We start from the raw sequence: 25,251 nt of genomic DNA on the forward strand, positions 1-25,251 counted from the left end.
TTCCTTATTATTCTGTAGTATGGACATGCCAGTGGTGACACACATTTATTTACAATCGACAAAGAAGACCATTATAAAACAGATCTATGGGGAGAGGCGAGATGAGACATTAACATCAAGAAACGGGAATCACACAGTGCCGTTCACGTACACGAGGTCCTCGGCGCTAAACTCCTACAGACCATCCTTTTCTCAGTTTAAAACCCGTAGAAACTTGCAAATGAGCTTTTCTCTCATTCACACACATCCCCTTGTGTTCAGGCTGCGCGCAAGGCTACACCAAGACTTGCGGGTATTTTAATTTTTAAAAAAATCCTCCGACCTAAAACGTGAAAAGAAAACACCATCCCCGTAGCTCTACCTGGAAAGACGCCGGACGCTACCAAATCCGTCTGAAAAGAATTAAATTCTCAATGAGTGGCGTGGGGCGGAGTGAGCTCTATCCACGACTAACATTCCAATCCCAAGGTCAACTCCAGCGAGGACGATCCGTCTTCAATTTGCTGCAATCGAACTGTTTTCTTAACAAAGATTCTCTTTAATTAAACTATAATCACACGGTTGAAGTTTGTCTTTAAGTCCACCTTTGTGCCCTGTGACTTGACCAGAAGTGGAATCGGTAATTCCACAATGGGCCGGTATAATTAAACGTGTTGAATATTTAATAAGTCCATCTGTCTGGCTGCTCGCAGTCATCATTGCACGAATTATACTGAAACATTTGACTGTTTTAATCCAGGCGGCCTCTAATCTTCTGAAATCACATCAATGTCCTCCGGGCTGGTCTGTCTGGTCGCCATTCTCCACCTGTTGACGTGCTGCGTCCCTTTGCGTTTCTGCTGTGTGTCCGGGCTCTCTTCCTCCAGTTTCTGACGCTTGTATTTAGTCCTTCTGTTCTGAAACCAGACTTTTACCTGGCGGGAAAAGCAGGAAAATGTGTGAGTGTTTTCATATATTCCCCTTCAAATCGAGCTTATTGTCATTCACAAGTATGGTGAGGTAGAATGAAAAACTTGCAGCAGCATCACAGGCACGTAGATTCAGACAGCAACACACAACATAAACTATACAAGAGAGTGGAGAAAAAGACGGTGCAAAACAAAACAACGGTGCAAGTTCTATCTAAAATATTACACGGCGATGTGGATAAACCAGGGATATTTTGAACGGGCCACGTCCTGAGAGAACCTAGAAGGCGTCACTGCGTAGGGGTGGACAGTACTGTGTGTAATGTTTACCTGCTGAGGGTTTGCACAATTTATCTATTTCATTCGCTTTTACCGTGGGCGGTTGCGGGATCCTGAGCTGAAGAGGGAGAAAGTGGGACAGAATTAACCACATTCTCCACCCCCACTTCCCTGCGTCGCTGACTTCTCCTCAAGGTACTTGTACGGGGACAGGATCTTTGGTGAACTATTCTGAAAACTGCCCATCCCATCATTAAAAAAAACCTGATTCCTTAATCCTGCCTGCTTTTTCTCGATTTATACGCAAGCATCTACAAATTCCAATGGCCCTGACTCCTTCTATACACACACCAGCCGTATTAATTTGGAAATCTAAATAAAAATGTCCTGTTCCTTCTCTCCAGCTACGAGCCTCAGCTCCTCCTCTCCCCGCGGTATTTATGGATCACAATGCCCTTTGCAGGTCAGCTACATTCTCTCGGCAGCGAATTCCAGAACTGTATGCAGTAGTCCATGTGCAGGGTCCTCAGTACCTTGGACGGGGATGGGGTGAACATTATATGTTACAGCAGCTAGGCATCGGTTTGATGAAAGTGTGGATTATCACTTTCATTTTATTTTCCTGGTCAGTTGTGTGCCCCCATTAAACCCGCTGCCTCCCTGCCGATTCCATATCCCTAAGCACAGCGCTTTAATAAACTATCCAATTGTCCTCCAACTTCCCGCAAAGTCTAAGTTCCCTGATTCATTTCTTTACGTTCCACCATATTAACTGTTTCCGGTACATTCGCAGACTAGGTGAACACCTTGCTAAACATCCTCATTCTATCTGCAGGGGTTTCCTTGAACTGGAAGGAATTGCATTTATATGGCTCTTCTTGCAACCTGGTGACGTTGCAAAATGTTATATTGTCAAATTAGAAAGAAGAAAGATTTGCATTTATGTCGTTGAGTTTGCCCCCTGCAAAGCGCTTTACAACCAATGCAGTTCTTTTGAATTGTAGTCACGCTTTTAATGTAGGAACCTTGATGATCAATTTGTGTACAATAAGGTCCAGCTGGTAGAAACACAGAATCACAGGAAGGTTACAGCCTGGGAAAAGCCATTCAACTGGTCGAATCGGTGTCAGCTCTGCACAAAAGCCATCTAGTTAGTTCCACTTCCCCACCACTTGCCCATAGTCCTCAATGAGATAAATGGCCAGATCACCTGTTCTGTGATGTTTGCATGTCATTGGAAGGAATCTTTAAGAAAAGCTGTACAGAATTTTAATCATATCTTGACCATCAATCTTGCTCCAATTTCATCCTTGGTACCTACTTTTCCATTTCTCATTTCCCTTCTCCTCCCAAAGGTATTTAAAACTCGTATTTCTCTCACTGTAATGACTTAATAAACCCGTCCGTTATTTGAGACGGTGCGCAATGTATCATTGCACAGATTATTCCTTCTGGAATGGTCGGCATTTTTATTTCTAGGTAATTTCACCTCCTTTTCTGCTTGATCTCAGTATTATTCTCCACTGATGTTCCACTTGTGAAGAGTTTGAACCCAAAGTATCAATTGAACTTCGCAAATGTGGACTGATCTGTTCAGGTATCTTCCCCCACCCCAAAGTCATTTAAAAAAGTGAAAACCTACATGCAGATGGACATCCTGTTGCCAGCATCCATCTGAGCATAAAACTACTGTGTTCATTTTCTGAGCTATTTTTCAAAAAGTTTGTATCTTCACTAAAAGTCTTTACTAAAAATCGAAGAATTACAAAGATCTATTTATTGTCTCTTTTGCTGCTTGATTCACCCGAGTTTGTTTTGTGAATTCATCTCATCTCTTAGTAATCAGCTCAGATCTCCCCAGTTATCCAAATACCTTGACTTTGATCGATATACCTAGAATCACCTCTGTATTTACGTGAACTTATTCGATCTAAATCAGTCTAGATTCCCCACCCACTCCACCCCGATCTTTTCATAAACAGGGGGAATATATTTGCTATTCTCCAGTTGTCCACTGCAAAACCGACTTCTCCAACGGCGCAGAAGAAACAATACATTACATATTTTTCTAAGACCAAAGAAAATTTGTCCCTTAGCCGGGAAGTTTATTTCAGAAACCACAATGAATTTCTCAATGTATGACGACAATTTCTGGTTTCTCGGTGACATCTCTCCGGCGATGCGCCTGAGTTACCTTGGAAGCAATCGGTCAATAACTTATAATATTGAGAATGAAATTGTCAAGGGACTTGTCAGTCCTTCAGCCCAGGGGGATCCGATTTGACCAAATATTACCAACGATGTCAGGAATAATAATTTTTGTTTGATATTTGAGATTCTGAAGCATGGTGTAGTGAATTCTCCATAACGAGAATAATATTGAATGGGAAGTGCGCTTCGATTACAGAATATACGTTTCTATCAAGTCAGGGTGACATTAAACAAGACCCAACTCTTCGTGCTTTAACTCTGGTGCTTGACTAAACCATTACGTTAATTGATTTTTAAAACAGAGAATACAGAGGGAATAGCAATGTTTATGTTCCAGAATAACGAGAACAACGTGTATCATACAATTCATCTAAATAGTGAGTTATCAGCTGGACATCTATATAAATTCTAGACAGGCATGTATAAAATGGCAGCGATAGCAGAAATAAAATGTTAGATAAGGGGATAGGGTTTTTTGGGGGGTGGGGACAGGCGGTTCACGACTTTCCTCCGCAGGCAGGTCTAATGTACAAGATGGAGGAAGGAGTTTAGTGGAGGGTGGTGACGATAATCGTGGGGTGCGGTGAGTGTAGGGAGGGGAGTCCCATCTTTTCATCGCTTTAATCTCAATTGTTTTGATTTCCAAATCAATATCAAATGAACGCGACATGACACCCCAACCGTTCTTCTCTCGGAGCTTTGCTTATATGTCGGCAGAACGGTCTGACTACCGCCCTGCTTCCGCTCTGTCACCAAATCATAATCCAAATATCATTTCATCTGCAGTCTACTGAAAGGCGACGAGTGCTCTCAATAACCAGGTTTTGGTCTGTTTAAATTCTGCAAAGGAAATGTGCTGTTAATCCCCCTTGTCAAATCGAGTTGATTGTCATGTGCACAAGTACGGCGAGGTACAGGTACAATGAAAAACCTGCTTGCAGCAGCATCACAGGGATACAGAAAGTGAACCTGTGAGCTATAACTACAGGAAACTCTCCTTGTAACAATATTCCAGCTGAAAAGGATTGTGCTCTTGTGCGCATCGAATGATGCAAGCAACATGAATTGATTATTTTTTGGGATGTGATGGGTTTTCACTCTTAATTCCAAGGGTACAGGCTGAATTTAACCATAACCCACTGGAGATTGTTTTCTGTCCCGGTCCACAGGTCTGGGAAAGGTGGGAAATTATAGATTGAGACATGGAATTTTGCAGAAGCCCAGCTGGGAGTGGAAGCAAACATAGGGAGCAGGAAACCGAGCAGATTTGATATGGGCCCTTTAACTTCACTCAGTCTACTTCAGACATTTTCTATTCAATATTTGTTATGATACAGGAAATTTCTCGGACAATTTTCCATCAAACCGAACCCAAAATACATTCCCTCACTTCTATGCCTTTTAATTTTGCTTCATCCCATTCATTCAAAGGGTTTCCCCACCCACCCCTCTCCTTAGTACCCGTGTTGTAAAGAAATGGAACTGTAGGGGACCCCGGCGTTTTATTTGAAGAAGGCCACATTACCATTAAGTCGAGTGAATAGTGGAGGGGATTAGCCACATCCCCGTCTTACTTTCATTCCAGAATAGATCTTTATTTCACACACTGCGCCGAGAAGCTCTTTGAATCCCTAGCGCTCATAAACAGCTCAATAACTTTTTTTTTGTTGTTCTAAAATTTGATCGGTCCCCAGAATTACCCAAATCTAGGGCGCATCGGCGGCTCGTTTTGTTTATGTTTGTCTGAAATTACACTGGTGTGGAACAGATGAAATGTAAATGTGTTAGTCGTCAGTGGTGGGAAGTGCGAAGTGCTTGTCAGCACCCTTGGCATGACCTCTGGTGAGCGAGCACGTAGTGGTGAGGGGCATTTCCATCCATCTCGGGTCCGTAAAGCTGGGGTAAATTATTATCCTGGGAAAATTTCCATCTTTGGCCTAAATATCACTCCATTAAGTCTATGCATACCAGAAAACATTCAAGTTGTTTATTACAAAGTAACTTGCCTCAAAAAATCGGATTGAAACACTAAATAACCAGGAATTTAAATAAAAACCCATTTGTCCCAGGAAAACTCTCCTTAACTCAACTAACGCAATATCCAGCTCCATTTCGACGAGTGAATTCTTTGAGACATTTTCCTGGGCGGCTGTGTTGTATCTGTACAATATATGACCAAGTATGGATCTCAGATAATTCATAGGCAGTGCAATCTGGAACTAATGCTGAAAGACAACATTATTGTGGTGCCTTTCAAAACCAATGATCTCACATCAGTCTTGACACGGTGTGATTTACATTTAATTTATACTATCTGAAAGTTTGGAAGCGTGTGTTCATATTACTTTTCTGGGATATTAACAATCGTGTTCAGTCGATCCGGTGAGAAGATAACAAAAGTAAAGTAATTGACTGCGATGAACGAAAAGCTGAAATAATCAGTATATTTTGGCCACAGGGGAAAATGCTCATTTTCGCATATTTACGTTTCTCAGATAGAACGGGGTCGGGCCTCTGTTTGAAACTGCGGCTGTACATACATGACAGCGATCCATTTAAAGGGGATTAGGAGATGTGCTCAGTAAATACTTGACCAGACCAGGCCAGGCATGTAACCATCGATGCCTTAACACGCCCGAACAATACTAAGTATTGGGAGCTTAATTCGTCGTAAAACAAAACTCTGAAGATATTCCTTTTTATTTAAATCTAACGACGATAGAAATGGAATGAAATTTACACGGTCACGCAGAATTTCCCATCATCGATTAACAACAGCATTGCACTTTGCCCTTGGCCCTTGAGCCAGTGGAGTTGGTGACAACGGGAAAGTTCATTATCATTAGGACGTATTTGAGTATAAATTTGTTCCACCAGTGTTTTGATATAACTTTATAGTTTAGGCACTCTTATTCTGGTAATTTTTAAACCAGGAGAACTGTTTTATACTTAGGCAACAAATTAGGCCAATTTCAATGGGCAAAATCTAATACGATTAAGGGAGAGTCAAAGACATTCTTCCGTCACAACTGGGACACACTACAACTCCTTCAATGCTCCGCGCAACACCCGACTTTGATCCTGTACCTCTGCACAATGTAGAATAATCACATAAATAATTCCTGCTCCCGGACAAAGTGTTCGTGAAACAACTGTGAGAGCGGATTTTCTTCCCTCTTAGTTAAATGATCCGTTTGTAAATTTTAAGCAATTCATTAATCTTGACACTGTCAATGGAAAATTATTATACAGTTAACCAACAAAAATCATAAGCAAATATTAATGGGTCAATGATTAGATTTGCAACTCTCGATTGACAAATACGTGTTTGATTCGTTCAGCCGTGGAGAGGAGGAGTGAGCATTTACTGAGAGGGGTTTGGGCGCCTGGATTAGATTTTCTTCCAATCAGTGGGATTGAGCCGGAGGCTCACATTGCTTGTCTTGTCCAAGATGAATATTGAGTGATTTAGGATTCAGCCTCGTTTAACGCAAGTGAGGAAAATGGGCCTAACCTCTAATAATTATTCTATAAAAGATGGGAGCAGCCTTGGGCAAGAGTTTGATGAAATGCTAAACCGATACTCCATATATAACAACCTGAATTGATGTACTGTAATAAAAGGCCTCCTCTTGCACACTATTTTTTATAAATGTAATTAAAGGAACTTAACTTCTCTTAAACATGCACATTGCACATCCGATTCCTCCAAAAAATACTTTATTTAATTCCGATATGAAGATTCGGAAATAAAGTGACTGGGTTTTATAATCTAGTGTTAAAACAGCAAAAAAAAACAACAAACTAAACTTAATCTCTCTCTCTCGAAGTATGTTGCTACGTGTGTTTGCATGTGTGTGTATTTGTGTGAGCGAGTATGTTTATGTGTGTGTGTCTTTAAATCTGCTTGCCTGATAGTTTATCTTATGCCTGCATCTGTGGTTTTGTAGGTGTATGTGTGCCAGAGTATTTCTATATGTCTGTCAGCTCGTATTCTGTTCCCGTACGTATACGTATTCGGCCTAATGGATCTGTAGTGTTTGCTAGTACGTCTGTGTGCACGACTCTTCATACGGATGCCTACATGCAAATATTTGCTTTGGTGTGTGAAAGAAATAATTTTTGGAAACCTCTCGAAACTGATGCATATGATGACAGGTAATTTTAACTCTTTCTTTCTCGGCAGATGCTGCCTAACCTGCCGAGAATTTCTGTTCCTGGATCTTCTGTTTTGCTGTCAAAATCATGTAGGGTCTTCTCGCCTTACCTAGCCTAATCTTGATAGCTGTAAATGTATAATTTATCTCTAAAAAGTTTCATTAGGTGACCCCTGCGTCTCATGTATCCACAGCTATGAATAGTGTGAAATGTCTAAAAAGATGCATTGAGATTATTTGCACTACTTTCAAATTCTCACTCAAATAGATCTAATTATCGGCGATATATACTTTTATAGAGTGGAAACAATTTGCTATGTGCATGTAGCGTTCTATTTATCAACAAAAGACAAACAGTTAACAGAGCGTGAGCATGTGACGGGCGTTGAGACCATTGTTGCTTCATTGTGAATGGTACCTAGCTTTCAATGTAACAGCTAGAATCAAGTAACTAATGGATCGGGTTCCCAAACGCAGTGATTTGAGTCTTACAAGCTGACTTCTAACGACAACCCCGTTAAACGGTCTGTAGGATTGCAGACGTTATATCCTTCAATTTTATTACAGTTTCGCTGAAGTAACATGCTATTCGATCTACTTGTCATTGTATAATTGGAAGTTGTAAGGAAAAAAAATCAGAGATTTATATTACATCAAAGATTTATATTGGAATATTTATTTAGATTTGGTCAGCTTCGTTCACTCCAGACGCAGACAACCATGGTATCAATATAGGCCACAGTATCTTTGATTAAACAAATTCCTAATGCATTGTATTATGCGGAATTTCGGGGCAAAATTAATCTGTGTATTAAATTCCAATACATTTATCGCATCCACTCCTGCTAACCAACTATTTAGACATGCATACAAACAAATTTCCTGATTCTTTATGCTTACATTTCTCAGCACACCGGATATTGTTGTCCTCACCACCCTTCGGGAGCCCGCCCGTTTTACTCAAACACTTCTGTACATCACATTTAAACGTTCGCACCTCTGTGACTTAACCTTCTCGGGGACCATTTTGACGCACTATGGGTATAATTCAGACCTCACTGCAGGATCGCAGCTGATGCAGATTGAGGAGTGCATCCTAACACATGCATTTGTTCATATGCAGTCTGTCCAAACGCCAAGCCAACTGACAATTACTAACATTGCTTTTGTCAACACTGTATAATTCTAGGAGTCTCGATCTAACTGCACCCCTTTATAATACTCCTTCGTGTTTCAAGTTCTAATAATTCGTTCCTAATAAGAAGCGACTAGTTCCTGTTTGTTCATTTTTGTTGTTCGTGCTCTTATTTTGGAGCATGTGACCTGTTACATTAGTAAAAGGTGATAGTTTCCATTTTACACCAGACTGTGTATGGAGATGGCACAATAATGACAAGAAATCCATTCTACAGCAACACTCGTGTATGCCGACAGAAGGTTCCATTTATTACCACCTCCTTGTAATTTGCCTTTCTTGTTTATGAAGACAGCAATGTCCGCGGTTAAACATAATACACCGTTCTCTCCCTAATTTAAACCTGAGATGTCATTATAACAGGGAACTAAAAGTGTTTCGCGCACTTTTTTTATACTGATTTTATACCACAGTCCCGAAGGCCCCAGAAACTCAGGTACAACAATAAGCTGGTGGCCTGGCATTTTGTCAAAACATTGTCGGAATGAAGGACGGTTCAGTGCCGCGAAATTTTCCTTCAGCCTTTTCTTTTGATCATTCACCGAGCAGAAATGTTCTGAATATTTGCGAAATTTTTCTGTTAGCCCCTCCCCCACCATCCCCTCCCCCATCCCGCTACATGCTAAATCAAATTGGCTGATTTTTTTTAAGTGCTCAATATACGACTATTGGACTCATTAAACAACAGTTCATATTAAACAGTAGTCACATTTGTAAAGAATGATTATTATTTGTGGACAGGCAGGAGAACACTTGAACTGGTATTCAATCGTACAGCAACTGCCCTGCCTCAGGCAAATAAAATCTCCCTGAATGCGTTGTGTGTGTGTGTGTGTGTGTGTGTGTGTGTGTGTAGCAGCGAATGAGTCCATACGGCCCTTCGTGCCGCGACAACTTGAAAGAGTTATCCAATTAGTCCCACTCTCCCGCTCTTTTCGCACAGGTCTGCAAACTTTCCCTTGCCAAGCATGCATCTATTCTCCTCAGGAATTACTACTTCGTTGCATAAAAACATTCCTCTCGCCACTCCCATCACCAGTGTTTCCTTTGCCAGTTCCAGGTATCCCTGCCCCACCATCTCTCTGTCTAGTTCCATTTTCTTACCTGGGTTTCTGTGAGACACAAGCTGCTTGCTAATTGTTTTCGCTCTGCTCCCACCACATAGTGATTTTTCTCGAAGGCTCTCTCTAGTCTCAGGAGCTGGGACGGGGAGAACGCTGTTCGAATCCGCTTAGGCTTCCTGGTGAAAGGGCCGTGAAGAAGCAGGCTCTCAGCTCCTCCCTCACCGCCTGGAAACAGAAAATAACAGGGGTACATTTAATAGGAGGAATACGTTTCCGGTTTAATACCCCAATATTCTAGCTTGAGATTTTTGGTTTGCTTGGAAAATATGATCAGGGATAACGATTTTAATATTTTGAGTTCTTTATTTATAACTGGTTGTAATTATACACGCACGGCTGTTATTACACTTTAACATATTGGTAGCTGTACACTAGCAAAAATCGCACTTTAGCCAATATGCTTTTTCTCCGTGCCAATACTCGTGATACTTTTAATTTATCACTTCAAATTGTTCCACAGCCATCCTTAACGATAAACCTGTTAACAGCAATACATCACCCTCGCGCTGTACAGTTTAAAATGCTCGCTCCAAATGCAAAGCACTTTTTGAAGGACAACATTATTGAATGTTTTTATTGTACTCAGTGTTAAGTGGACATAATCGCGAAGTTTCACGCTTCTGCAGCTATACCACTGGAATCTTAAGCAACGCTGTTTAACTATCTGCCAAATATGCCTGATGTCAAAATGTAAATATGAACTTTAAACCAATTATGTTTATTCAATATATTCAGCTGTCCCTATCGATCGGATGGAAACGAAACGGGTCCAACTAATGTAACTTTTGCAAGAAAGCACTTAGCATTAACTAAGAGTGAATATTAATTGTGCAGTTATTAGTATCTGTGCGATCGTTGTAAACGTAAGAAAGTGTTATAAATTAGATATGCACAGTGTAATTAAACACTATTACTCTGCAATTTGCCAACAAAATTCACACTTTAAAAGGAAAAGAAAAAGAACACTGATTTTGGCACAATTCCCATTTAATCAACAACATCACCATCGGAGTGGGTTCAGCAAAAAAAAGCTCCAGACTTATTTTGGGACTAACTTAATTAGATTCGCAATCTTTTGTTTAGAAGATATGGTTAAGAGTCGGTTGAGGATGAATGTAAATTACCTCTTCGTTTTTGAGTTTAGAGTTATTTCGGCTAGATTTATAGGGGACAAAATGATTGCATGAAAATTGTGGCGAAGGACAGGGAGAAATGTAACCTTATTCGGGAGTTAGGACGAGCAGAAACAACGGCCTTGTGTGGAGTTTGTTAGGCCTTGGGTTAGTGGTTGTAGAAAGTGTTGTTTTGTGTTGAGAATTAAATTAGGATTAGAATTAGGTTCAGGTTTTTTGAGGTTAGAATTTGATTTAAGGATTAGGATTTGATACGATGCTGATAGATTGGTTTAAAGATTAGGTTTAGTGTTTGGTTTGAGAGATAGGGTTTGATTAAGGGTTAGAACCAGACATTGTATTGAGAGTTGGTAGGGGATTTAGGTTTGGATTTAAGGAGTTGGGTTTGGTTTTCAAGTCGTGTAAGGTTGTCGTTTAAGATTTGGAGTTCGCTCTTTGCTTAACGTGAACAGAAAACGTAAAATTTTCCACAGTCAACAACAAAAGACTGGGAACCGATGTCTTTTCTCTCTCTGATGCCTCGTCCTTATCTTTGTGTTGAAATTATATCTTTCAATGAAGGAAGTTGTCGTCCATTCTCCCACACAACAGGAAGACACTGGGGACACAAATCGTGTAATCCGGGATAATTTGACAACTCGCTAATTTATATAGCCAGCAAAAACTATTATTCCTTTTCGAAAAATGTTGAACGGCGATTTGCAGGAGCCTCCTGCTGAGGCTTTGTGAGGGAACCTGATACAAAACCCAGAGCGATTGTTAGGTTTTGTGAGGTGAAGTGAGGCAGAGCGTGACTCTGAGTGGGAAAACCCTTTGCGGTAAATGTTGGGCGCCCCTTCTGCCTGACACCCTCTACCTTTAATGTCGAAAGTCAGCTTCCCAACTCCTGCAGAAAAAGCACTGTATTTTTTTAATCTACGTTTTTACTCAATATGGACACTCCGTTTCTCATTTCGACCAATAATTTTCGTACCCGTTATTTGTATCTATGATAGTTTTAGTCGTTTAAACGTTAATTAATCTATACACTAGTCCATATACCATACCGCTCAACTACAAACAGATCAACCCAATGCAATTTTCTTTTCTTTTGTTTTGCTCGGCACAGTTCAGTTCTGCTCACAGAGCTATGTGCATTAAATCACAGGCACAACATCAAAAGATACTTTTTACACCACCAGTTTTTTAGATCTGCATGGCAAACTATTCCTGTTAATTTAAGCAGGCCAGAAGTGTTGCAAATGGAACCAGCTACGTTTATTACCAAGAACTACGCTTGGAAATCATATACATCTCAGGAACGCATATGTTTCTCAGGATAACCGGGAAACACGCAGGTCTTTCATTAATTATGTCTGCCAGAGACTCTCCTGAGTCAACGGGAGCACGACGACAACAAACAGTGGGGCCTTAAAGCTTCTTTAAACTGGCCAGTTTTGCAACTGTTTAACCAGAATGGGCTTCCGTGAAAGGTTGTTGGACAGTCCAGTTTCCGAAGAAAATGACACAAGGAAAGAAAATGTGAAAACTGTCAATATTATCAACCAGACTCTCGAATGGCAGAAAATTACTTTGTGGAGATTGGGCGGTGTGTGTGTGTGTGGGGGGGGGGGGGGGGGGGGGGGGGCGGAAGCGGTGGAGGTTAGGGATACCACCGAAAGATGGAAGAGGAAACGGTGGGCAGGGTAGAAGTCACGAAAGAAGACGGTACCAATATACTGAGTACCTATGGGAGCTTCATATAAAGTGACAAGATTAAAAATATGAAGTATTTGTACTGGGCAGAGGAACATAAATAAAACATGACAACAAAAATATATCGAGGATACTGTACTCTGCAACAGCATGGATAGTTAAAGCAAGAGTTTTAATATTACCATGTACATATATACTAATGGGAGGGAGAATGCACTACAGGGAGGAACTACCATGGGTCGGATCACTCTGTTTCATGAATCCTTTTATATCTATACATGCACTTAAACAGAAATCGCCGCTTGAAGCAATAGTAGAACACAGAAATACAAATACCTCGTTCCCTAGGAGCAAGAAAGTGCCACATCTGTTTTGGAGAAAGAGGTTAGAAGATAATACATCTCTAGAAATGGCAGTTCAGAACTTTTAGCCTACAGCATGCTATCTGAACATTTTATGATTTGCACACTTGTCACAACTCAGGAGACCGCCAGTATACTTAATAATAACACAGTACTGAAAATGACAAATGTGCTTATTTGCTCTTATTGTGCCATAGGTTTGTTTTGCGGAGTAAAAAAAAATCCATTTGCTCTCCAGTCACTGGAACAGCATAGCTCACCTGCACATATCAAGCATCGGCATAAATATAATGGATAATGAGGATGAAGAAGCATGGACATTTCAACAAGGAAAAGATTAGGGGTGTTGTGGCTAAAGTACACTCAGCTGATCTTGAATGGTGTCCATCTTACTCAGATGTATGATGAAATAGAACAGTGAGCTTTCTTTGAACATAGTATAACGCCATGGCAGCCTCAATGAGAAATCATATACCTCCTTGCATACTATAATGAAATCTGGTCTTAATTGTGAGGGAAGTACAACAGGCATTTCCCACATATGATGACATCAGACAACAAATGACTCCATGGCGGATTGCCACTGAACATGTGACATCTGCAGAAACCCTTGTAAAATGGGCCATACGCAGAGCAGAAGCATCCCTCACAGCTTCAAAGGCTTAGGAGTCCAGATAAAGGCTCATGTCTGATTTCTTTGAAGTGTACAATATATTCAGACAAGAAAAACTGAGTATCATGAGTTCATGGATGCTTCTGTTAGCTTCCATATATGATATTGAGCTTCAAGAGAAGATGGAGTTCAGGAGGTGCACAGGAAGAGTAGTTTTTGAATAACTGCTTGGTACTCAAAACAAACACATCACATGGTCCTGCACTGAAATTACTGCAATCCAGCAAAGAAAAGCCCACCACTCATCCTGGTATTATAAGACTGATCACTGATCCAGACCCTCTCTATGCCAATATACCCTTCTTAGTTTTGCACCAACACACCAGTCTTTTGTATACACATACTTACAATTAGAAATATTTGCAAAAAAAATCAGGTTTACTTTGCCTTCCAGTCTATAGTCTGTTCGCTGTGTGGGAAAGAATGTATCCGCTGTTTTGAAAAGCAAAGGGGTTGATACACCAATCTACCTGTTGTGGTTATAAAATTCCTTGACAGCACTGGTTGGAGTCACCAACATATAGTCCATGGAGTCAAAGTTCCACCTTCATACTAGGACAACATTTCATCATGTTGTGTGGCATTCGCATTGTGCTAATGGGGTAGACTTAGAACAGATCTGGCAACACCTTAAAGTGAGGTGCCAGCCTAGAGAAGCTACAACATAAGACTACATGTGTCGTAAACAGCAAAACCAGAATGCAAAAGACAGAGTTGAGCAACTCCACAATCAGTGTATCAGATTAAAGTTCTTACTGTGAATGATGGTGGGAAATTAAACAATGAATGGAAGCCAGAAGAGGTCCCCATTGATGCTGAGATCATGCATGCAAATGCTAAAGGCAGGGCGATGTATTCACAAGCAAGTTCAGACAAAAGTGCCAGGTGGGTGATCCCTCTTGGCTTCCTCCTGAGATCCCCTAATAAACTTGGACCAGCCACATAGGTACTGTGGCCACAAGAGTAGATCAGAGGCTGGGTATCCTGGGGTTAGTGATTCATCTCCTGAAACCCCAAAGGATGTCTATCATCTATGAGGCACAAATGGGGAGAGTGGTGGAGGAGGCTCCACTCCCCTGGATGAAGGCAACTCCAACTACAGTCAAGAAGTTCAGCAATATCCAGGACAAAGCAGCCCACTTGACTAACACCCCATCCACCACCCTAAACAGTCATTTCTGCCACCAGTGAAATCCCATGGCTGCAGTGTATGCCATCTACAAAATGCACTGCAGTTACTCACCTAGGCAACTCCAACAGCACCTCCCAAACATACAACTTTTGCCACCAGGAAGAACAAAGTCAACAGGTGCTTAGGAACACCACCACCTGCAGATTCCCTTCCAAGTTACTCTTCAACCTGACTTGGAAATATATTGCTGATCCTTCATCCTTGCTGGGTCTAAGTCCGGGAACTCCCTCCCCAGCAACATCCCGGGAGCACCTTCACCAGAAGGACTGCAGTGGCTTACTACCACTTTCTCAAGGCCAATAATGAATGACCAATAATTGTTGGCCTGCTAATGAATCCCATATCCCAAAAACAAGATGAATAACTACAATAGAAATTAGGGTACTTTTGAGAGCAGTGGTGACCATCACTGGTGTAGGTAAGAACTTTCAGTTGTCAGCTCCCCCATAAGTCTGAGCCTCTGAACATTGTGTTTCTCTATCCTGATCAGGAACTGAATTATCTTGGCTCCCAGAATGGGCTGGTACTCACAGTGGATCTTATGTAACTTAGTTGTGCTCCTCTTTTTTTATTTTGCTCTTTGCACCATAAGTGCCAATGGCAAACACAACATTGACAAAACAAAATACAGGTGACCTTTCACTTCTGCCATTGCTGGTTGGTGACCTCTTTGGTAAGATTACTAACTCCAGGTCTGAGCTGGAGTGGAGTACTCACCTCAACTCAACGTAATAACTGCAAAGTCTAACATTGTTTGTTACTCCCAAAAATACCAAACCATTAACATGTAAAAATCTAGATTTTCAGTAATTTTTTTGTTGTAATGTTAGTAAAAAGCACTTGTAGAGTAATTGTCTCTGGTTTCATAACATTGAAACCAGAGACAATTATTCTACAAGTGTTTTTTATTAATATTACACATCTTTATAGCCATTGAGACTGAATTCTAAAGATAATGAAGGGAGCATTATATGCCTCTTTATCTTCAGTCAAACTATGGGCAATGGTTTTATTTTCTACTGAAAATATATGTTGCTCATAAAATAATATTCTAATTGATCCATATGACCTCATCCAAGTAGCCACTGAGTGGCCAACAACAACCCTAATTTAACACTCATGTTGCCATGTTTACTACCTGAATTCTTTGTTGCCATTTATTAATTTTCCACTCTCTTTCCCCATTTTCATGTTAGAATAACATGTCCCTCTCTGCCTCATTGTTTAATTTGGAATCTTTGACAGTGAGTATTTTCAAACTCTTCAACCTCTGAAGACATCATATCCAAGCCCAGTTCTTATCTCACCCAATATTCAATCAGACAGACTTTCAGAGAGTGAATTCTGGCTACCTTTGCTTTCCTTAATGCCACAGTAATAGGGCTTATTCAATCCCCTAGAAACAACAGTTCAAAATTGGTTAACAGTCAGCTTGAACCTGGGAATTCCCTGACTTTAACTACTATTCACTGGTGGAGATGATATGAGTATATGGGGTGACAGGGAGCCTCACTTGCTGTCAATACCCATCAAAAAATCTTAAACATGGCCCCTTTCTAATATCCACTGATGAGGAATGACCTTGTCAATGTCACCTTATACCTTTGAAAATTTCCCCCCTGTACTAACACAATAGTAATGTCTGCTGGTGATGAGTTATGCTGGTCAACCTCTGTACCTATTCTATCTGCAGGTAAGAATTAATCACAAACTTTGTTGTAGTACAACAAACTCATTAGTCTGCCTTAACCATTCAATTTCTTTGTTAAACAGATAGTCTCTCTGTAATATTAAATACAAAGAATATATGTGTAGGAGCAGTATATCTGGTATTTCTGTGTAATAGCACAAAATGCCTTCTGTAAAGAAGGATCGGTAAGCATCTATGATCATTTACATCAGGTTTGCATATTGATGTAAATCTTTAGATCAATTCCACTCTCCTCTGTGATCCTTCACTCTGCTCTATTCACTATATAACTAGGAAGATGGGTTTCCCAGGTGCAGTTTATGTCCTTAAAGTTATATGTCCAATAATTATACTCATGGTGCAGTTGTATCGAGATGGATTTACTTTTAATTTATGTGCTCACTTTACCAGTGTCCCAGCTGATTTCAAAACAGGGATCTAAGGAGAATGATACTCTAACAATAAATTAATTTGCTCAGGGGAGAAGGAGAAAGGAAGCAGGAAATTTATGAGTACAAGAAAAACAGGCACAAAACAACTCAGTTAGCGGGTATGGCAACAAAAGTTTTGATTTAATGTTGGTGTCATTAGGACCTGGGACAAGATTTTGATTAAAATCAAAATCCTAGGGGCATTCACATTTATTGCATAATGCTATCCTAAAGTTTACACAAAGTGACTACTGCTTTAAGCAGGTGCCCCACTGAAATAAATTGGAGTGGAAAAGTTTGTTTCAAGGGGATGACTGTTCATTATACACAGCCAATAGAATTTGGGCAAGTTGTGACACCCTAACTCCTATATCGAGACCGAATAACTAGTGCTCCACTTCTACAGCAGATTCATTATTTCCAGAAGTATTACTTTAAATTCCCCACAACTGCATCTTTTTTTATTCAAGGGACAGGGCATACAATTTTTTAAACAAACCCCCAATCTCAAGAAGATTGACTATTCCTTAAATGAACTTTCATTTCCAAGAAAGATGAGTATTTCTTTAAATAGCTCCAGATGCTGGGAATGGAGTCCCTGACATGTTTTATATAGGATGATATAGCTTTGAAGAATGAATAAAGGAAAAACTCTGGAGATCTAATTGAATTATACTTTACTGTAAAGCATCTCATTGCTTCTTCTTGTAAACATGAAAATTTACACTTTGGAAGGAGGCTGTAAAACCACCTGTGTAAAATGTGGTTCATTACAAAAATAATCTGAATGCCCTGATCTCCCCAATAGTTCTCTACTTCTTTTAGTTTTAAACTTGTAACTAATATCAACAGCTTCTGTCTTAACTGTTTCATTAGCAAAGCTGTAATAACTGTGTAAAAGTATTTCATCTAAATTCATTCTCTACTGGTCACTTTAAATTGACAGGCATGCATTTCTGACTCACCAAATGCAGAAAACAGTCCATCAACTTTTTAAGACACTTCACAGTTTTTAAACAAACCTCACAACATTCTCCGCTGGACTAATCTCATTACCTGGAATCTCAAATCATAGTGATAGTTGCTCACCTTTTGTATCGCCCAGGTGAATCTATGCTCTACCTTCTCTTGGCTCTATGCCCTTTCTATAATTATACTCCACCAACTATTCCCTAACCATTCCTTTTCACAAATTTATCATTACTGTTTTTAGATTCTACTTCATTCTTTGTAAAACCTAAAAATCTGAATCAGCATTTAATTATCCTATTGTATGTTTAAATTACAACTTGTTTTTAATTCAAATAATAACACAGTAAAGTTACCAAAAGTGATTAATCCAGTTGAATATTAAACAATTTCCTTTCAAGTTTTTCTCTCTAATATAAAAGCCTCAGACAGGAGCAGCAGGTGAAGGCAATTATCAACAGCTCCTAGTGTTTGCTATTGTCAAATGCAGCATCTTTCAGAGAAAGACCTTTAGGATTTTTAGCATTTAGACTAAAAGGATGACTTTTAATCAATAAATAATAGGAAGAAATATTTAAGGAAGTTGCAGGAGGGTTTAATTTTCTTAGCCACGGTAGATGTGTCCTCCTGGTGACAGAGAGCCAAATAGTGCCATTTTAGGCCTAGAGATCCAAAAACCCACATAATTCACACACCTTCAAATATGTTTTCCCTTGGCAACATATGCAGGCCATCACCAAGACCACTGCTTTTATTTCCATAACATCAGCCAATTCTGGCCTTGGCTCAACTCACCTCCTGCTGATTGTGTTCTTTCTTGTAAAAATTGTGTATAATTTATGTTTAATTATGTTTTCTTGTGAATGCTGCTTATATGATGCCATGTGCCTGTGATGCTGCTGCAAGTAAGTTTTTCATTGCATCTGTGCATACATGTACTTGTTCATATGACAATAAACTTGACTTTGAAACACTCACCCAAGCTCTTTTTATAATTCTTGATTAAACCAACGCAGGCATCTTTGGTTCAAACATCCATAAAACTGAAGTAATCCCATGTTCTAACTCATACCAAATTTTCCTCACCCATCACCTTCATGCTTGCTAATGTGCATTGGTCCTGGTGCAGCGACACTTTAATTCTTAGCCTTGTTTTCAAATCCCTCCAAAGGTCATGATATTCCCTGTCTCCATAATTTCCTCAAGCCTTCAAGGTACAGTACTTACATTCCCTGGTCCTTCAACATCCCCAAATTTAACCCCTCCACCATTGACGGCCATGACTTCAGCTGCCATGGCCCAAAGCACTGGAATTTCCTCACAAAATCTTCCTGCCTCTCTATCTCTCTTGCCTGTTCAAAGAAGCAACTTCAAGCCTATTGCTTTGACCAAGGCTTTGGTCAACTGTCCTAATGTCTCCTTAAGTTCTCCATCATCATTTTTACCTGATATTGATCCCATGAAATCTCTTTGTATGTTTCTTCTATGTTAATGGTGTTTAAAAAATGTTATTGTTGTGTGATCCAGTGTTGATGCTACAGGGAGCTTTGAATTGCCTGGTTTAAAAAGTCAACATGAAAGCAGCAGTGAGGTCACTGCCAATTTTAGGACCTCAATCCTTCAGTAAATTTTCTGAAATATGAATGTTACAAATTTGAAAAGATTATAAAAATATTAATAGCTGGCTGTCTAAACAAAACAATGCCAAACTGTTAAATATTGCTCAGAACGACCTATCTGGTCCAGATTTCTGATTAAGCTTTTTTCACAACTTAGGTCAGCAAATATTGAATAACTAGTGATAACCCATTGAAAACAGATTCATTATAGTAATTAGAGTTTCAGGTATTAAATATTGATATTGGAGAATTATTTCTACATCTGAATTTTACACATACATAATCATACATATATAAAGATTGACATCAGGATTGGGGTGAAGTTTTAAGGCACTAATATTATTAGTAGGTCAGCCAGCATCTGTGGAGGGAGAAACAGAGTTAATGTCTCCAGTCAATGATCCTTTATCAAAAAGTTGAATTCTGAGGAAATGTCATCAACATGTAACATTAACCCTCATTCTCAATCCACAGATGTCGCTTGTATATTTGCAATATTTTTTATCTTTATTTTGGTTTTCCAGCATTCCTAATATTTTGCTCATTTAAACAATGCAGTTAGGTTATACCATTAATTGAGGAACAAAACCAATTCTCACGTTGGCCTTCAACTTTGCAGCATTACTACTGAAATGTTCACCAAATTTAACATTCAAAGTTAGATTTTTCCACAGAGAGAATTATATTTCCAATTGCTTTGTTGCAATACTACTCATATTTTGTGATTGAGGAGTCAGAGATCTGATGTAAACATTTTGAGTGTAAATATTTTGTTTTCATCTCATAAATACCTAAGTACTTTAGAAAACTAAATAGCTAATATCGTATGTCAAATGAATGTGTACACTTCCAAAAATACTGCATTTATCTCTGACATTTATTTCAGTAAGTCAGATAACCACATTACAGCCATAAACATTTGATCCAGCCTCTGCAAATTTGAGGTAATCCAAAAAGACATTGCCCAAGTCCTAACTCACCCATCCAGAGGCCCGTACAGAGTGTATGCCCCATCCCCATTATCATTAGATATGTTAAAAATTCAGTGTATGTGTTTATGTGTACAACAGGCACTTGTTCAAAATGCCCATCCAGAAATGGTCAAATTTAAATTCCTGCATACAGTGTAGTTACCACCCACTTCCTTGTTGACACACAGTAGGTCTAACTTAAGTAATGACTCAATTTCAAAACTCCCTCCCTTGTTTTCAAACCCTACCATGATTCCTTTGCTCCCTATCTTTGTCATCTTCTCCATCATCCCAATCCTCCAGAGCCTCTGTGCTTCTCCAGTTCTGGAGCCTTGATCAACCCTAATTTCAATTGCTTCTCTATTGACTGTGGTAGATTCTGCTTCTGTCCCTAAATTCTGGGGTTCCCTTTCTAAACCTCTCTAGCATCCTTTCATACTTGACTAGTTGACAGAGCTTTTGACCACCTGCCCTGAATACTCATTGTTGCTTTAAGTTAAATTTTGCCTGATAATGTTTCTCTGACGTGCTCTGGGACATTTTCTAGTTCTGTTAACGGTGCTATACTCTGTTGTTATTGGCGAGTTATTCATGTTGATGTATTTACAAGTCATGGCACAGATTTGACTGTGGTGCATTTACAAGGGACCCTCAGTTTATGGCATTTTTGCCATCTGACAGTACTTTTATTCTCTACAACATTCCCTGATCACGGGTATTACCATAGTATGTACTTATCATGCTTTGAGTCCATATACATACTACATCTAACATGTTTGACGTGAGCACCAACTTCCTTTTGCATGTAACACCCGTTAATTGTTTTGAACGTGATTTTTGTTGTTTGATGTGGAGGCCACTGTCAACACTGATGTTTATTGTCCATCCCAAAGTCCCTTTGAACTAAGAAAGCAGCTAAATGTCAACCACATTGGAGTCATAGGCTGGATAAGGATGACAGAAATTCTCACCTGAGGACATTAGTAAACCAAATGTTTGTTTTTAAATGACGATCCACTAGTTTTGTACCTACCATTTGTCCAGATTTATCTAATTACTTTAAATTCCCCACTTGTATAGTGGGATGCGAACTCCTGTCTCCGGATCAACTCCGGCTGCTAAACCAGTGACTTAACGTCTTTGCTACACATATGTAACGTATTTCACATAAGTGACGTGCTGTGCAAAAAAGTTTCATTTTCTCTAAATGAACTATGCATAATCTGGGATGTGCGCATTTGTGCTACGTTCAATACATAAAATACTTCGCAGATTATGTACCTGCAGTAAATACTTTACAACAGGACATCGGGCTCCATTATACGCCATATCTTGCTACAATATTGTTGTCTCCATGCTATACAGTATGCACAAGTATTAACCTTACAGTAGTTATTTTGTTGTTTTATTGTGTGTAATGCTTTTGATAAAGCTAACCTTGAAGTTTACATTTGGAGTTGAAGTCACACAGAATGTTCCAGAGCAGTGAGGCATATTTCTCTGCATGTTTCCACTCAGTTGCCGTTTTTGCTTTAAGTTTACAGGTTGCATGTTTGTGGGTATATGCATGCAGAAACTTTTCTCAAATTATCACGAAACCGAGGTTCTCCAATCAGGTAATTTGCGATTATTCGAACCAAAGTGTCAATGATTTTTTTTCTTTTTCTAAACGTGCTGCGATCCACATGACCCAGCGTCCCACCTACCCCTACCGCAAACCCCTATCCCCTGCCCTCTACCATTACTCTCTCCTCTCTAATTCAGCCGCAGTTTCCAAATTCACTCTGCCCTCCATCTCCCCTCTTAACCCAACTATGGCCTTTAAAATGAGTCTAATTTAAGGCTAGTTAGGGCTTCTTCGTCCTTCCTTTCTGGAAACTTTTAAAAGTTCAACAACGTTAGTACTGTGCTGCTATTCACATATTAAACGCTCATTCACATTCATAGCATTGATTTATGTTAAATTTTTCATTTATCCCTTTAATCGCTCCAGTTTACATTCTAGTAAATTTAGTGCAGATGCAAATTTAATTAGATTCAGCTTCAGGTTAGTTTATTGCCATATACACCAAGGGTGCATTGAAATTCCTTGCTCGTGTGAAGCTCATCGTGTACTATTCAAACCTGTAGCGTGTCTTTCACATCCTAAGGCGTGAAAAAAGTTAATTATCTGATCACTTAATAGCCAAAGTGGATTTTGTACATCGTATTGTTTAATTTATGATATTAACCAATTATTATAGATTAACCAAATGATTCAATTATATCAACATCCAGCGATAACCCTTTAAACGCCCGCGTAGTTAAGCTGCCACTCAGGAATGATACATTTCCATGCCAAACTTCATTGTTTGATTTCTGCAAAGCCAATGTTTGTACAAATTGTCTGAACCAGTAAATTGTCATTTTAAATTCATTTAATTAAACGAGGGGTTAATGCAAAAATGCAGGCTGATTTTACATTGCCCAGTCGGTATTTACAGCAACACGCTTCTTCAGATATTCCAATCGAAATGTAGTTGTATGACTTAGTGTTAAAAAAATCCGTGCTTTGCACTGTCGATATTAATAGTGAAGAGGGAATATATAGAAAAGAGTTCATGCATTTGCAACAAAGGGCGTCATCTTGAACACATAGCAGTGTTTTAAGCAGGGAATGTTCATAAAGATGTCGAAGCTTTGGTAAGTAATGAGCAAATGAATATGAATTATTTGATTTGTTTTGAAATGTTGGAGTCTTACAGCCACGCTGCTCTGCGATCGTTCTTTTGATTTTTGCACATTTATTGTAAGTAATAGTTACAGAGACCCCGACCTTTCGGATATACTGAACTACAGACTAGACCCATTTTCCCCGGATTAAATCGCGCATCAAATCCAGCGGCGTTATTATCAATCCCCAAGTACTTGCACGATCCGTGTTACAATTTTACTGTAAGACTATTTCTTAAAAATCGATACCATTGTGCTTAACATAAAAATATAACTTCCTATATAGATTTAGTATTTAAATCTGCAAGGTAACCATTTATCAAAGGGTGCATCCGGCAGACTACATCACCAGTCCAGCTCTTCCCAATCCGTCAGTGAATTTATTGCAGTTCGCGGTATGAGGGTCGGGAACTTTAAACCAAACTAGCAACTTTCAAACTAGGGTTGGGGCGCTGAGGGGAACGCCATCGGAAACTTCAATGCTTGTTTTCTCTATAAACTAAATTTAAATCCACTTTGGGGGCTCAGAGGGCGAGCTTTACATTCACGTAACACTGCGTCCTATTAATACGGCTGTAAATTCAGAACGTTGCCGGGAATCTGCCCCGGCAACTGACAGGCGCTGTAGGAGATTTGCTGTACACCAGGTTTCTGGGAACGGGGTTGGGGTGTAGGAATCTTGATAGAGCCTGGTTCTTATGGAGTCCTTTAGTATTTTTAAACGATCGCCCGTTCTCTTGCTCCTCTGCGCAATGTTTACATGTTTACACATTTTAACCTAATTTCCGTATGAGCTGACCTAGTTTCACTTTCTGCTGCAGTCCAGTTTAGCATCCAGTACACACTACACAGCTCGCTGGAAAAACGTTTACTTAACTAGCTGAATTTAAATCGTTCCCTTATTATAGTTACTCTTGAGAAGCAAAAGTCTGAAACAGAATAAGCACAAAACACGGCGGCAGTCTCGTGTTAAGTTTAGCAAACGCCGGGGATTAAAGTTATAACCATCCACACAAGCAATGGGATGTAAATGAGTGATAATTACACTAATCCAGTGTTAGTTAATCGCTCTGCAGCATATTTATTGGCACAATAGTTGCAAACTGTTATTCCTTACAATCACGTCCATTTACCTTGAAATCTGTGACCCAGGTATCTGTTCCTTAAAACCCATGGGTAAAAACTCAGTGCTTCTCTCTGCTGAGGCGCAAAGAAAGACTGTGCGGGTAGATGGTGCGCGTTCCCTGGGTGCATTGAAAGAGCAGGGCTGGCCGCGTGGGTCACCGGCTCGGGGAACAGGAGCTCGGGGCTGCTGTAGAGAGTCCTGCCGGCGTTCTGGAAGCCGCTTCCGAACGGGGAAGCGTGCACCGAATCGGCGTATCTCAGAGCTGTAGGTCGAAGCGGTTCATCCCCCAGTGTGGACGTGTTGTCTTTGCCTACCAGAGCCTCGATGGTGAAGCATCTTTTGGCCGTAGGCTGGAACATGGCTTTCGCCAAATGCGTTGGCCCTGACGGCGAAGATCAAGAAGATTTAGGAAAGTCCAAAAGAGGGTCGAAATAAGTTTATTTTCCCCACCCAGTAGGCACAATTCCTTAGATCCAAAGTGGACTTCAATCTATAAAACAATCCATATGCGTACCTGGCAAAGTGTGATTCGGTTTAGGAAACTTGTATCGACGATTTGGAGCTGTATGATCTAATTAAAAGGGGGCTGACACTAAACAGCCCAATGAATGCCAGCAGTTTCGCACCGATTGGCTCCACTTACCTGCCTCGTTGTTCGTGTCAGTTACAGGCGTGGTGGACATGCGCAGAATGCGAAAGAAAATTAAGGTCTACCCTATTCAAATGGCACAGAGAAGCCAAAATTACAAGTCCGCCTGTGCGTGGAATAACACCACAAGGGACAATGAAATATTCCTGGGAATC

At 39.9% G+C, this 25,251-nt stretch overlaps 1 protein-coding gene across 1 annotated transcript; it reads right to left on the reverse strand.

The window, feature by feature from the left end:
• Positions 1 to 26: 26 nt before the first annotated feature.
• On the reverse strand, positions 27 to 25,002 carry emx3 (empty spiracles homeobox 3). Its single transcript, XM_052014361.1, has 3 exons — positions 24,455 to 25,002; positions 9,855 to 10,039; positions 27 to 914 (listed from the first exon to the last, which is right to left on the reverse strand). Exons 1-3 carry the CDS (start codon positions 24,804 to 24,806, stop codon positions 747 to 749), a joined length of 705 nt encoding a protein of 234 aa, XP_051870321.1. The 5' UTR covers positions 24,807 to 25,002; the 3' UTR covers positions 27 to 746.
• Positions 25,003 to 25,251: the final 249 nt, after the last annotated feature.

This window comes from Pristis pectinata, chromosome 4 (genome assembly GCF_009764475.1).
Source record: "Pristis pectinata isolate sPriPec2 chromosome 4, sPriPec2.1.pri, whole genome shotgun sequence".
NCBI classification, from domain to species: Eukaryota; Metazoa; Chordata; class Chondrichthyes; order Rhinopristiformes; family Pristidae; genus Pristis; species Pristis pectinata.